This window comes from Aureococcus anophagefferens, assembly GCF_000186865.1.
Source record: "Aureococcus anophagefferens unplaced genomic scaffold AURANscaffold_3, whole genome shotgun sequence".
NCBI classification, from domain to species: Eukaryota; class Pelagophyceae; order Pelagomonadales; family Pelagomonadaceae; genus Aureococcus; species Aureococcus anophagefferens.
In genome coordinates this window covers 2,801,432-2,816,035 of record NW_008705563.1, presented here as the reverse complement: position 1 = coordinate 2,816,035, position 14,604 = coordinate 2,801,432, and the positions used below count along the sequence as shown (strand labels likewise).

General features: G+C 71.0%; 6 protein-coding genes across 6 annotated transcripts; 3 read left to right on the top strand and 3 right to left on the bottom strand.

Moving 5' to 3' along the window:
* Positions 1-1,423: 1,423 nt before the first annotated feature.
* On the bottom strand, positions 1,424-2,602 carry AURANDRAFT_61937 (hypothetical protein; the record flags this gene model as incomplete). The annotated part of the gene is made up of 1 exon (XM_009035587.1): positions 1,424-2,602. One exon carries the CDS (start codon positions 2,600-2,602, stop codon positions 1,424-1,426), a length of 1,179 nt encoding a protein of 392 aa, XP_009033835.1.
* Positions 2,603-3,479: 877 nt separating this feature from the next.
* AURANDRAFT_4373 (hypothetical protein) lies at positions 3,480-4,229 on the top strand (the record flags this gene model as incomplete). The annotated part of the gene is made up of 1 exon (XM_009035290.1): positions 3,480-4,229. A coding segment is annotated over one exon (750 nt), but the record flags the coding sequence as incomplete, so codon positions are not given.
* Positions 4,230-5,462: 1,233 nt separating this feature from the next.
* AURANDRAFT_61935 (hypothetical protein) lies at positions 5,463-7,406 on the bottom strand (the record flags this gene model as incomplete). The annotated part of the gene is made up of 1 exon (XM_009035586.1): positions 5,463-7,406. One exon carries the CDS (start codon positions 7,404-7,406, stop codon positions 5,463-5,465), a length of 1,944 nt encoding a protein of 647 aa, XP_009033834.1.
* A 141-nt stretch (positions 7,407-7,547) lies between these two features.
* On the top strand, positions 7,548-9,665 carry AURANDRAFT_61934 (hypothetical protein; the record flags this gene model as incomplete). Its single annotated transcript, XM_009035610.1, has 1 exon — positions 7,548-9,665. One exon carries the CDS (start codon positions 7,548-7,550, stop codon positions 9,663-9,665), a length of 2,118 nt encoding a protein of 705 aa, XP_009033858.1.
* AURANDRAFT_20958 (hypothetical protein) lies at positions 9,662-10,183 on the bottom strand (the record flags this gene model as incomplete). Its single annotated transcript, XM_009035585.1, has 1 exon — positions 9,662-10,183. One exon carries the CDS (start codon positions 10,181-10,183, stop codon positions 9,662-9,664), a length of 522 nt encoding a protein of 173 aa, XP_009033833.1.
* Positions 10,184-12,455: 2,272 nt separating this feature from the next.
* Positions 12,456-13,196, top strand: AURANDRAFT_3980 (hypothetical protein; the record flags this gene model as incomplete). The annotated part of the gene is made up of 1 exon (XM_009035288.1): positions 12,456-13,196. A coding segment is annotated over one exon (741 nt), but the record flags the coding sequence as incomplete, so codon positions are not given.
* Positions 13,197-14,604: the final 1,408 nt, after the last annotated feature.

The following is a 14,604-nucleotide window of genomic DNA, read 5'->3' as shown; positions in this document are numbered from 1 at the left end:
GTTCGTGCAAGCACCGGGTTGAGTGACAACATGATGGGCAGCCCGACGATTCGCCTGGCCGTCGCCAGCGTCTGCGCCGTGGCGCTCTTCGCCGGCCTGGCGTCGCGGTCGCGCGACGCGGCGACGTTCGTCGCGCTCGACGGGCCGTCCATGGATTCCGAGAAGCGCATGTGCCTCAACAAGCGCACGCTCTTTTCCACGGACCCCTACGCCTCGGGCCACTTTTTAAAGAACTACGTCGGCATCACGCTCGACAGCACGGATTTCGTGGACGTCACATCCAAGAACTTCTCGTCCATCGACGGCGCCGTGGCGAGCGGCTGCGGCCGGGATAAGGCGTGCTGCATGGACCGGGCGACGCTCTCGTCGGGCCCGTCCGTGGCCTACCACATGATCCGATCGAACGTGTCGCTCCCGGGCCACGCCTGGGTGGCGAGCTGGGTCGACTACTGGAATGGGCTCCACCCCGTGCTCAGCAACCTGAGCGCCTGGGATCCCTACCTCTTCTCGTCCACGGGCTTCTGGGTCCCCGACGTGTCCGCGCACGCGCGCCTCGGCGGCGACGCGGCGCTCCGGTCCTACTCCGGCGTCGACGGCGAGCCCATGTACGCCGTCGTGCGCGTCGATGCGGCGACGGGCCGCGTCTGGGAGGTCCACGGCCCGCACGTCGACGAACGGCTCCTGCCGGAGTTCTCGCCGCTCGCGGACGACGCGCGGGCCTGCGAGCCGGCCTTCGGCCCCGCGCGGTCGGCGAAGCAGATGCTCGCGTGGTGGCGCGCGCTCAACGCGACCCAGGAGACGTCCCCGGGCGCCCTCGTCGCGCCGCTCCTGTTCAAGGTCTCCGCGCCGACGAGCGACGTCTCCGCGGCGAACGCCTACTTCGCCGACGCCTGGACGAGCCTGCCCTGGGGCGACGTCGACGTCGCGACGAGCGACGCGTGCGCCTACCTGTCCACGGAGGTGACCATCGACTGCGAGAGCCTGAGCACGGACGACGCGCCCATGGTTCGGTTGTCCCTCGTCGAGGCGCGCGACGACGCGCTGGCCTACGGCGTCGCGGCCTACGAGGCCGACGTCGCGTCGACGCGGGCCGCGCTCATGGGCGCCGGCACGGGCTGGTCGCGCGTGCTGGATGATCACGTGAAATTCGATTTGCCGAACGGCTGGGCGTTGGACGCCATGGTGGCGACGCTCGACGCCACGGGCGCCGAGTGGCACGCCCACGTGCAAGCATTGGGCATGGCCGCCGAGGGCTCCATCTGGGCGTCGGGCATCGGGTCCCTGGCGATCGAGTACGGCGGCATGTTCGACTACGCGACGTTCGCGCCCGGGAGCCTCGACGAGTACGACTGGTGCAACGCGTCCTCCGTCTGCGGGCCCGGGGACGCGAACTCCATTGTCTGTAATTAGCGAGAAACCTGTCCTACCCGCGGTTGAAGTTCGACGCGCCGCGCTGGAGGCCCGCGCGCGTGCCGCGGCGCGCGCGCTTCTCGTTGTTGTTGTGGCTGTGCTTGAGGATCATGTCGATGGCCGTCGCGCACTTCTCGGTGACGGCGTCCGCGTCGTGCTCGTCGGCCTCCCACTTGAGCATGGCGAGGCGCAGCACGGCCTCGAGGAACTCCGCGTAGGACATGAGCTGCGCGGAGCTGAGGTTGCCCTTCGGCGCGTCCTTGCGCTTCGGCGCCTTCTTCGGCGCGAGGTCCCCCGAGTCGAGGTCGATGTCCGTCTGGGCGCCCGCGAAGGCCTGGCGCACCTCCTTGAGCGTGAGCTCGTCGTCGTCGCCCTGGGACCGGAGGAGCGTCGAGTCCTCGATGAGGACCTGGAATTCGGCCATGGTCATGTAGCCCTCGAGCAGGTCCATCTTCTCGGCCTTGCCCGGCGGCTTCGAGGGCAGGTACGTCATATAGACGCCCAACAGTGCGTCGTGGTGCTCGTAGAAGCGCGCGAGCACCGCGTCCGTGTTGAGGCACTCCTTCGTGACGATGCCGATCAGTTGCGTCGCCTGCTTCTTCAGAGCCAGCGCGACGCGCGTGTCGACGAAGGTCCGGAGCATCTCCGCCGTCGACATGAAGCCGTGCTTCGCGACGCCTTGCCGCGTGATCATGCTCTTTTTGCGCTCGTGGCCGCCGCCCGCGATGAGCGCGAGCGCGCCCTTCTTGGCCTTGGACGCCTCGGCCGTCGCCTGCTGCGCGACCTGCGCGAGCCAGATGAGCGACGTCAGGAACTGGTAGAGCTCCATGTGGCCGCCCTTGACCTGCTGCGGCGGGATCTCGCAGGCCTCGGCGAAGCACACGTTGAGCAGCGCGTGGTCCGCGAAGCCGCCCGGGCCGAAGACGCCGACGTCGCGCGCGAAGGCGCAGAACTCGCTGAACTCGAGCTGGTGCGCGTCCGCCAGATTCTGCGTGCCCGCGCTGTAGAACTTGAAGAGCTCCGACAACTCCAGGAAATGGTCCCGCAGGATTCTTCGCACCTTGTCCTGGTCCCGCGGGTTCCGGATGAACTGGTCCATGAGGCCCTGGCGGTTCATCTCCGCCCACGCGCCGTCGACGGCGGGGTCGAGGTTCTCCATCTGGAGCAACTGGGGCCCGATCATCTTGCGCATGGCGCTGCCCTTCTCGTAGTTGTCCAGCTCCTGCTTTTCCTTCGTTTCCCGCTTCATCTTGGCCAGGCGCGCCTCCCTTTTCCGGTACTCGTCCTCGAGCGCCGCGCGCCGCGCGGGCTCCGACGCGGGCGCCGTCGAGAACGCGACGACGGCCCAGTTGCTCCGCAGGGGCCGCCCGGACGCGCCCACGGCGACCTTGGGCTCCAGGGCGACGGCGACCTCCGCGCCGTCCTCGAAGACGTCGCAGAGGAGCGCGGCCGGGTGGAAGAAGGGCTCGTCGGCCGTGCGCACGCCGCTCGGGATGAGCTGCGTCGCCGCCGGCGCGACGCTGCGCCGGTCCCGCAATCGCGTCTTGCCCCTGGCCGCCGCGTCCATGATGAAGCGCTGGGCGGCGACGAGGCCGAGCCACTTGACGGACTTGCGGCCGTCGCCGCAGGGCACGACGATGCGCCGCCGCTGGACGCCGTACTCCACCGTCGCGTTGATGCGCATCATGACGCCGGACGCCATGCGGCGGCCGCGACGAGTCGGCGCCGACGGTGCACCAGGGGAACGGGGGCTGTTCACGACGCCATACCGGGAGCTGCCCCGCACGAGCGCCGACCGGTCAACGGGGCAGCTCCTTGGTGTTGAGGTCGACGCTCGCCGGCACGATCTCCACAGCGCTCGGCTGAGTGCATGCACGCGTAGTTGAGCTATGAGGCCAACGAGATCGAGCGCCGTCGCGCGCCTCGTCGCGTGCGTCTGCGCGCTCCGGCCGCAGCCGTCGCTCGCCTACGGCGACCGGCGGTCCCCCGGCCGGCCGGCGCCGGCCTACCGGTCGCGCGGCTCGACGACGACGACGCGCGCGGCGCCCAGCGCCGACGCGAGCGCCTTCACGCTCGACAGCGTGCGCGCGTCGCTGATCCGCCAGGAGGAGACGATCATCTACAGCCTCATCGAGCGCACGCAGTTCGCCGTCAACGGCGAGGTCTACGACAAGCGCGGCGCGACGTTCGCGGAGGGCGACATCGCCGACGCGCTCAAGAGCAACCCCGCGGGCTGCTCCTTCCTCGACATGATGCTCTACGAGACGGAGCAGTGCCACGCGCGCGCGCGGCGCTACCTGAGCCCCGAGGAGTACCCCTTCTTCCCCGGCGACGTCGCGCCGCCCGCGCTGCCGCCGCTCGCGTACCCCGAGATCATCCGCGACGACGGCCAGAACATCAACGACCAGATCCTCGCCGCCTACCTCGACTTCGTCGTGCCCCGGGGCTGCGCGCCGGGCGACGACGGCCAGCACGGGTCCACGGCCATCGCGGACATCGCGTGCCTCCAGGCGCTGAGCCGCCGCGTCCACTTCGGGAAGTTCGTCGCCGAGTCCAAGTTCGCGGCGGACGCCGACGCCTTCCGGGACCTCGCGGCGCGCGGCGACGTGCCGGGCATCCACGCGCTCCTCGAGAACGTCGCCGTCGAGGACAACGTCGTCCGCCGCGCGATGCTCAAGGCCGTGACCTTCGGCCAGGACGCGTTCTCCGGCATGGACCCGGGCTACAAGGTCGAGCCCACGCTCGTCGCGTCCATCTACCGCAACATGATCATCCCCCTGACCAAGCAGGTCCAGGTCACCTACCTCCTCGAGCGCCTCGGCCACGGGGACAAGGTCCCCAAGCAGCCCGACGACTGGCCGCCCTACCTCCGCGCCTTCGCGCGCGCGGACACGGACCCGACGACCTTCCTCGGCTACTAACGGCGCGTGTGGACGTGTCGGCGGAGCGGCGGGGTCTTTTGTTGAAGGCGTCGTTGCAGATTTGTTGGTTTGGTTGAAGGCTTGGCTTTGCCTGGCCGCCATCTTGTGCCGCCAGGGGCTGCCGTTGCGTAGAGCATGACAGCGCGCGCTCTGCTGCTCGTGGCCGGGCTCTCGGGCGCCAGGGCGGCGTGCGACGGGCCGGCGACGCTGTGCGCGAAGGCGGGGTACTGCTACAGTTTCGGCCCCGAATGGCTGCATGAGAATAGCACGACCTTTGCCGCGACCGGACGACGGCGCAGGAGTGCTACGACGCGTGCCACGACCTCAGTTCTACGAGTGATGGTTATAGGGCCGCGGAGATGGGCTACGACACGGACGGGTCCCTCTATTGCCGTTGCAAGCTCGGGATCTACGCCTCGTGCGAGGAGCCGCTGAGCGCGGCCGTCGCCATCGAAGATATCACCAGCGACCTACTGACGAACGTCCCCGGGGGCATGTACTGGGATTATAACGCCTTCCCGAGTTCCAGTCCGGGGGGCGATTATTGGATGTGCTACACGGGTATAAACGCGGACGGCGACGGCGACGTCGACCTGAGCGTCTACGTGGGCAACGGAGGCGCCCACGACGACACCAACTGCGGCGTCTACTCCTACTCCTACGACTATTGCGACCCCCTCATCGAGCCGCTCGTCGACTGCGCCTGCGACACCTACGGCGACTGCGACATCTTCAACCAAGACGACGACGGCGACGGCGGCGACGACGGCTGCGGCGACGACGGCGGCAGCGACGACTACGCCTTCCAGGGCACCTGCGACAGCTTCGCCAACTTCCCCGGCTTCATCGACGGCTGCACGACGCCGAACCCCTACGGCCTGTGCGACGCGCACTTCGACGCCTACCTCGAGTGCGTCTTCGAGAGCATGGCGAACGCCTTCTACGGCCTCAACTGCGACCTCACCTGCCTTCCGGACGCGGGCGACGACGGCGGCTGCGGCAGCAGCACCGTAGACGCCGCGCCCGCCGCCCGCCGCCTCGCGGCGGCGGCGGCGGCGGCGGCGGCCGCGCTGCTCGTCCTCTAAGACGCAGAAGACCCTCGTGTGGGCATATACTTACAAGAAAACGCGCTCACATGTCGACGCCCGAGTCGTCGGAGTCGTCGGAGGACGACGACGAGCCCGCGAGGCCCGGCATGGAGTCGGCCGCGGACGACGCGTCGTCGTCGCCGCCGTCGCCGCGGTCGTAGCGGGCCTGGGAGGCCGCGGCGGCGGCGAGGCGGGCGGTCTCGTCGCCCGCGGCGTCCGCGGCGTCGCCGGCGGCGTCGCCGGCGTCGTCGGCCGGGTCCGCGCGGCGCACGGGGAGCCGGCGGTAGCGGCGGTCCCGCGCGTAGGCGCGCTTCCGGCGCGCCTCCTCGAGCTCCTCGGCGCCGTCCTCCCACCACCACCAGGACAGGAACGCGGCCTCGCGCGCCTCCGCGCCGTCGTCGGAGTCGCGGCCGCCGCCGTCGAGCGCGTCCTGGAGCCGCGCGGAGAGCGCCGCGATGTCGTCGTCGTCGTCGTCGTCGTCGTCGTCGTCGGGGTCCGGCGGCGGCGCGCCGCCGGGCGGCGGCGGCGGCGTCGCCGCGCGCGACGCGTCCGCCGTCGACGCGTCGTCCGCGTCGTCGCCGCGGGCCGTTTCGGGCCGCGCGGCGCAGGTCGCGGCGTGGGCCGGGAAGGCGCCCAATGCGCAGGCGCGCGAGCAGTAGGCGACGCCCCCGCAGAGGCACGCGGCGGCCGCGGGCGCGCCGCACGCGGCGCACGGCGCCGGCGGCGCGGGCGCGTCGAAGGCGTGGAAGGGCAGGTGCGCCAGGATCAGGTCCTCCCAGACGTCGGCCCAGGGCACGGACGACGCCGGCTTGCCCGGGTCCCGCGCGAGGTCCGCGCCGAGGCGGCCGACGGCGCGGCGGAACGACGGCGGGAACGCGCGGCGCCGCGCGTCCCACGGCGGCCCCCGGAGCGCCAGGGGCGCCGGCCGCCGGAAGCGCCGCGGCTCGCGGTGGAGCCAGGCGAAGGACACGGCCGTCGTGTAGGCGAGCGCGAAGGCGCCGCCGCCGCGGCACGTCGCGCGCAGCAGCTTCTGCGAATCGGACCGCGGCGAGCCGCCCGACGTCTCGAAGGGCCCCACGACGACGCCGCCGGGCCGCAGGAGCCGGAACAGGAGATCCCGCGCGTCGCGCCGCGCGCCCGCGCCGACGTAGATGCGGTCGAACCTGGGGCACGCGGCCGCGTCGAGGTCGTAGACGTCGCCGACCTCGAAGCAGACCCCTACGACGCCCGCGGCCGCGCAGCGCTCCCGCGCGTGGCGGACGAGGTCCGCGTGGCGCTCGAGGCCCACGTGGACGGCGTCGGGGCCCAGCAGCTGCGCCGCCAGCGCCGAGAAGTAGCCCGTGCCGCTCCCCACGTTGAGGAACGAGAGGCCCGGTTTCAGATCCAAGGCCTCGAGCGCGGACCCGTAGACCGACGGCGAGCTCTGGTGCACGAGGCCGTGGCGCACGGGCATGTTCACGTAGGCCTCGTCGCGCACGGCCGCGGGCAGGAACGCCGCGCGGTCGACGGCGCGGAACGCGGCGACGACCGGCGGGGAAGACACCGACCGCTCCCTCACGAGCATGTCGACCATGGCCTCGAGCGTCTCCGAGCCCCGGTTCGCGAGCATCATGTGGCGCACGAGCGCGAGCGCCGTCCGCAGGCGCACGGGCCGCCCGCCCAGGCCCTCGTCGCCGCCGCCCTCGTCGCCCAAGAGCAGCACGTGGCGCCCGATGCGCACGAAGCGCTGGCCCTCGCCGCCGTCGTCGTCGGACTCCGAGTCGGAGTCGCGCGGGGGGCGCATCTCCGCGAAGGCCGCCGGCCCGGGGCCCTCGTCGTCGTCCTCGCTCGACGACCCGGACGACGCCGACACGAGGTTGGGCATGTCGCTCTCGCTGTCGCTCAGCGCCTCGCCGTCGTCGTCGTCGCCGCTCTCCGGGGCCTTGGCCTCGGCGACCTCGGCGTCGGCGGGGGGCGGCGGGGGCATGGCGACGAGCTCGGGGACCATCTCTTCGAAGCTGTCTTCACTCCCGGCAATGGACATCGTGCGCTTGGCCGTCCCTCGTTGAAGCTCACGTTGCCTAGCTCACGGCATATGGGCACTAATATGGGCAGCCCAAAAGCTGTCTCAAAGCCGCACTAGTGCGCGATGATCGTCGGCGCGGCGGCGCCGGGCTACAACTGGGGCGGCCTGACGAACCAGCTCGTCGGGTTCTACGAGTTCGTCCTGCTGGCGGCGTCGCTGAACGCGTCCATCTCCCACCCCAGCGTGCGCTGGCTCGGCCACCCGCTGGGCTGGCCCATCGCCCACTTCCCGCACGCGGCGCTCTGGGACGTGGACCACTGGAACGCCGTCGCGGAGGCGCACGCGGGCCTCCTGCCGCGCCTCGTCGACGCGCCGGACGCGGCCGTGGAGCGCTGGGCGCCGCTGAGCTTCGTCGACCCGCCGGACGCCGCGCTCTTCCTCCACAACAAGGGCTTTAGGGGGGGCGCGCGCGCGCAGGCGCAGATCGACCGCGTCGCCGCCTTCTACGCCGCGTTGCGGCCCGCGGAATTTATCGTGGATCTCATCGACCGGAGCGCGCCGAAACAGCCGTACGGCGCCGCGCACGCGCGGCTCGAGCGCGACGTGCGACACGACCGCTGGCCGGAGATGCAGGAAGCGCGCGTGGGCCTCCGCGATCTCTACGGCATGATGGCGGCGAGCGAGGACCTCGACGCGTGCCGCGCGGGCGCGGAGCAGCTCTACGTCGCCGCGAATTTCGCGCTCGTCGACGACGACGACGACGCGCGGCTCCTCGGCAACGGCACGACGCCCTGGGCCGGCACGGCGCTCGCGTCGTCGGCGAACGGCCTCGTCGCCGACGCCGTGCATTCCCGAGCCGCGGCCGCGCTCTACGACCGCGAGTTCCCGGCGACGGCGACGCCGCCGCATCGCACGGGCTGGGAGATGGCCGTGCCGGCGGCGGCGGCGAACTTCGTCGGCGGCGTCGTCGACTTTTATCTGTGCCGCGACGCGGCGTATTTCGTCGGCTACCCGCGGCTCTCGACCTTCGACGTCGCCGTGCTCGACGCCCGGACGGTGCGGGCCACGGCGTGCTCCTTCACCTACGACCGCGAAGGCGTGGCGCCCGTTCGTGACTTGAGCCGGCGCTACGCGACGGGCGGCGCGGCGGCGCTCCTGCCGCGGGCCGAGGCCTTTGGAGCGTCGGACGCGCTCTGCGTCCTCGACCCGGGCTTCGGCCTCGGGGAGGGCGCGATGTACTTCGACCGGGCGCTGGACGAGGTACAGGTCTCGGAGGCCGCGCGGCTCTGGATGCCGACGGTCTACCCGCTCATCCGGGGCTTCGACGGCGTGGACCTCGAGGGCACGACGCGCCTCGTCATGGGCGCCGCCGTCGAGGCGCGGAAGGCGTGCCTCAGAGAAGGGCGAGAAGCCGCAGTCGTCGAGCCGGCCGCCGCCGCCGACGGCGACGCCGTCGTCGAGGAGGACGTCGTGCGGTTGCACGCCGCGTCGGCGATGACGGCGGCCGGCGGCGCGTACGAGACGGACAAGGTCGTCGAGCACGGCTACGAGCGGGTCTACTGGCGCTACCTGCCGCCGCGGGGCTCCGCGCCGTCGATCTTCGAGATCGGCGTCGAGCGCGGCCGGAGCCTCGCGATGTGGCGCGCGCTCTACCCCGACGCGCATCTCGTGGGCCTCGACTTCGGCGCGCTCATGCCCGACGGATTTACGGAGACGCGCTGGTACGCGGGCGCGGACCGGTCGGCGCGCACGGTCGTGGTCCGGGGCGACGGCGGCGACGCACGGGACCTCGCGCGCGCGGGGCTCGATGGGCCCTTCGACCTGGTCGTCGACGACGGGAGCCACTGGCCCGAGCACCAGATGGCCGCCGTCGCCTTCGCCTTCGGCGCGCCGGGCTTCCTCAAGCCCGGCGCGACCTACATCGTCGAGGACGTCGAGACGTCCTACTGGCGGCGCGGCTCGAAGCTCTTCGGCAACGAGATCTCCGGCGCGACGCGCGTCGTCGAGGATTTGAAGGACCTCGCGGACGCCGTGAACCGCCACGTCCACGGCGGGCCGCGCGGCGACTGGACCGACGCCGTCGACACGGTCACCTTCGCCCACAACTGCGTCATCCTCACGAAGCGGCGCGCCTACGCCGCGGGCGCGGCGATCCCGCCGCGGTCGCCGGACTCGGGCGCGCCCTACCGCTTCCGGCGCTGCATCGACGGCGTCTGCGACATCCGGGGGTCCTCGAATTAGAGGCGGCACGCGTCGAGGTAGGGGCCCCAGAGCTTCCGCGGGCCGGCCTCCATAAGGACCTCCGCGAGCTCGTCGAGCGGCTCGACGATCATCGGGATCGCCGCGAGGCCGACGAGCGTCGGGACGACGTCGTAGGCGCCGCCCGCGCGCTCGAAGCTCTCCAGAAGCGTCACCGTAATGGCGACGACCTGGTGAATGGTGAACCCCGGCAGGGCCACGGACGCCGCGAGCTGCCAGATGAGCGCGTCGAGGCCCTCGATCAAGGCGCAGGCCGTGAGCGCGTCCTCCTCGTACTTGGCGCCGCCGTAGGCCTTGCGCGACTTATCGATCGTGTCGGCGACGACGTAAATGATCGCGACGACGTACGAGAACGGCACGGCCCGCGGCAGCAGCGGGCCGAACGCCTCGCCGAGCTCGTTGGAGTAGCCCGCGTATCTCAGAAATGTTTCCCTGTAGACGTCGATCTCGGACGGCTTTGCCTCCGCCGCGGGCGCCGCGTGGTGGCTCGGGCGCGCCATGAAGTGGTGGCCGGCGACGAGGAGCGCCGTCGGGGCTGCCGCGTCGGCGGACACTGTGGTCAGCACGCCAAAGTCCATGACCATCGTTGGGGTGGTTTTCCTCGGACCCCGCGCTTGGATCCTCAGCGGCGATCGGAGCGCGCTCGCAGAGACAAACAAAAGCAGGGCCATGGCTATCCTCGCAGCGCCGGATGGGCAGCACATGGTGGAATTTTCTTCGAGTCGTGTCAAGTACAAGTTCAGCTCACAGTGTTTTATTAATTAAGTTCAAGGATGAAATTGTGTAAAACCCGAATTTCGCAGCATGCTATGCATTCCATCTTGTAGGCGCTGATTGCGCTGGGGAGCGATGCTCGCGATCATGGGTCTCCAGGCGTGGGTCTTCCACGCGGTCGTCTCCGCCGGCGCCCAAGGGCGGCAGCTCGATGGCCAGTCCGTGGGGCAGCTCAGCCTCGACGCGGTCGATTTAGCCGGCGAAGACAGCGACGGGTGCGGCGACCCGGGGCCGTCGGCCGGTGACGCAGGCCTCATCGTCGTCTCGGGGACCGAGACGGGCGCCGGGTGCTTGGAGGACGCGAAGACGTGGTTCGGCGTCTTCCGCGACGGCGAGGAGGTCTCCGTCGCCGCGCGGGACGATGTGACGCCGGCGCTGGTGGCGGCGAACGGAGCCGCGGGTGCTGCAGCGCTTTTGGACAGCGACGGCGCGCTCACGGTCGTCGGGGAGGCGGGCGGCTCGCTGGTGACCTTGGAGGGCGGAGCCCTCGGCGACGCGCCGGTGGACCACCTCGCGCCACTGGACGTCGACGGGCGCGTCGTCGCATTCGAGGAGTACGGTGCGCTGCGCCTCCTTGCGTCCGACGGCGCTGGATCTCTCGAGGAGGTGGACCGCTTGGACCTGGGCGACCTGGCGGGGAAAAAGATGATTCTGGACCCGGCCCGGGCCGCGATCTATGTGGCGGGCACCCTCGACGACGGCGGCGCCCGGGCCTTGGCACGCGTCGACATCTTCGAGGATAGCCTCAACAGCACGTGGACGACGAGCCTCGGTCTCGACGAGGGGACGCCGCAGCTCCACCTGCGCCGCGCGTCAGGCGACTCTGCGGCGAGCGAGGTCTTGCTCGTCTCCAAGTACTTTTACGCGCGCGTGGACGCGGCCGACGGCGTTCTACTGCACGCCGACGACACCGACGGGCGGTGGCTGCCCGAGGATTCGGCCGCGCAAGCGGCCTACGACCCCGCTCGGGACTGCCTCTGGTCCGTCGACGGTACGACGCTGCGAATGAGCGCGACGGACACGGGCGCCGCGGTCTACGACTGGGACTACTACGCCGACAGCGCCGATCTCGTGGCGCTGAGCCCGGAAGATGGCGGCGACCCCGAGGGTACGGCGATCCACGCGACCGGCGATGGACGCGTCGCGGTCGTCGTCGTCTTCAGCGGCGACTCCTACTACGAGACGTACCTCGCATACTTTACGGAACCGGAACCGACGCCAGAACCGACGTCGCCCGAGCCGACCCCAGGTCCAACGATCGAGACGCCCGAGCCCTCATCGGCACCAACGCCGGAGCCTTCGCCCGAGCCGACCCCAGGTCCAACGATCGAGACGCCCGAGCCCTCATCGGCACCAACGCCGGGGCCTTCGCTCGAGCCAAGCCCCGATCCGACGCCAAAACCGACGCCGACGCCTTCGCTGGAGCCCGTCTCGGAGACGCCAGATCCAATCGCGGAACCCACGCCGAAGCGACCCGAGCCGACGCTCGAGCCGACGCCCGGACCGTCGCCCACGCCGACGCCGAGGCCGACGGCAATGCCCACGCGGACCCCGAGCGTTTCACCGGTGACGCCGCGGCCGACCTTCAAAGTAACGCCGACGCCAACGGTCTCGCCAACGCCGACGCTGACGCCAACGTCCGTGCCTTCGTCGCCAGAGCCGGAAATGTCGCTCGAGTCACTCGCGGGAGAATCGGAAGAGGCGCCGGAATCCGGGACGAGCTCTTCGAGCGGAGATATGGACGCGGCGACCATTGGCGGCGGTGCCGCCGCGGCAGCGTGTTTGTTCTTTGCAGTCGTCGCGCTCGTCGTCGTGAGGCGACGAAGAGACGCCGAGAAGCAAGAGGCATTCGAGGATGAGGCGACAGCGCTGGAGATCCTCAAGACGGAGGAGACGAAGGACATCGAATCCTACGGCGCGGGCCTGCGGGCGCCGAGCTGCACCATCGCCGAATTCGAGGTCGAGCTGCGCCACGTCGAGGACGAGCCGTTCGCGCGAGGCGGCCAGGGCACCGTGCATCTCGCCGAGTACCAGGGCGAGGCGGTCTGCCTGAAGAAAATGTCGCAACTCGGCATGAGCGCGGCGGACCGCCAGCGGATGTTCTCCCAGTTCTCCAGGGAGCTCGCGATCATGGTCCGGCTCCGGTCGCCGCGGATCGTCCTCGTTTTAGGCGTCGTGACGACCGACCCGTCGTACCTCGGGCTCGTCCTCGAATACCTGCCGGGCGGCTCGCTGCGGGACGCGCTCGACGCCGAGGGCGCCGTCGACGCGGAGCGCCAGCGCGTCTGGTCCGCGGACGTCGCGCGCGGCATGGCCTACCTCTACAAGTCGCGCATCGAGCATCGGGACCTCAAGAGCCTCAACTGCCTCCTGACCCACGACGGCCGCGGGAAAGTCTGCGACTTCGGCCTGAGCAAGTGCGACGACCTCGCGGCGACGCGCGCGACGGCCGGACTCTGCGGCACGCCCGCGTTCATGGCGCCGGAGTACCTCGACGGCGCCATGTTCCACCAGAAGTGTGACGTCTACTCCTACGCCATGGTGCTCTACGAGATCTGGACGCGGGGATTTCCGTGGGAGGGTCTCTCGCCGCCCCAAATCATCGCCAAGGTCGTCGTCCAGCGGCTGCGGCCGGAGGTGCCGCCGTCGATTCCGCGGGACATGCGCGCGCGCATGACCGCCTGCTGGGCGCACGACGCGTCGGTCCGGCCGAGCTTCAAAGACATCGTGACGAGCCTCGACGCCTCGACGCCGCGGCCGCGCACCAAAGGCCCGTGGGACCACGTGCCGCTCTTGGAGGGCGACGCCCACGTCCGGCCGATGCGGACCTACGAGCGCTCGACGGTCCTGAAGCGCGTGCTTGAGTCCGCGGAACTGCTGCACGGGGATTCCTCCCGCTCGACCCTGAGCCGGTGCTCCAGCGGCGGGAGCGAGAACCTCGGCGTCGAGCGCCGGAGGCTGCGCGACCGCCTGCGGGATTTCGGGCTCCGAGAGCACGCCGTCGCCGGGGACGGCAACTGCCAGTTCCGCGCCATCGCCCACCAGCTCTGCGGCAACGACGAGCGCCACGACGCCGTCCGGAAGCGCGTCGTCGGCCAGCTCGCCCTCGAGCCCGAGCGGTACGCCGAGTTCTGCATGGTCGAGGACGCGGAAGACGCCGACTTCGAGAGCTTCGTGCGCCGCATGGCCGACGACGGGGAATGGGGCGACGCCGTGACGCTCCAGGCCGCCGCGGACGTCTACGGCGTCGTCGTGTGCCTCGTGACGTCCTACGCCGAGCGCGGCATCTTCCGCGTCGAGCCGCGCGCGCGGCTGGAGGCGCCGCGGCCGGACGCGCCGCCCATTCCGAACGCGCCGCCGCCGCGGTCGCTGGGGTCTCGGGAATTCGACGAGGAGGTCGCCCACGTCGTGAGTGCTTTGGAATCGACGCCGCCGCCGCCGCCGCCGGCGGCGACGCCGCAGCACCGGACGCCGCCGACCGCGCCGCCCACCATCTGGCTCGCCTTCTGGGCCGAGTCCCACTACGCGTCCATCGTGCCGGAGGAGGACCTCGCCGGCGCGGCGCCGTCGTAAAGGACCCGCTCGCGATAGCTTTGTTCTTACCCCGCGGCGGTCCCGTTTCTCTCGCCGCAGAGCCCGCGGACCGCGGCATCCTGAGGCGGGCCGGCCCGCGCCGTCCCGTCGAGCCGGCTTCAACCAAGCCTAGTTGTCGCCAAGTTGCAGAGCGTGGCAAAAAATATAGGGCGATCTGGTGCTCCGCGGCCGCGCATCCACACCACCGCCGCCGAGCCCCCCGCCGCACCTCGAAACACACGTCTCCGACCATGCTCTCGTCCCTGAGCGACCTCATCACGGAGGACGAGGGCGGGCGGGCCGACGCGCGGCTCCACCAGCTCCACGTGGACCAGGTCGAGCAGCACGCGGCCATCACGGGCGACAAGGCCGTGCCGCGGCGGGGCCCGCGGCCCCGGGGCGTGCTGAGCACGCAGGACGCGCTCAAGGCCGCGGAGCACGGGAACAGCGACATCCTGGCGGCCTACCTGCACGCGGGCGGCGACCCGATGTCGGTGTCTCGCCTCCACCACATGGGCTGGAGCCTGCTCCACCTCGCGACGGGCTGCGCTTTGATGGGCGGGCTGACGACGTC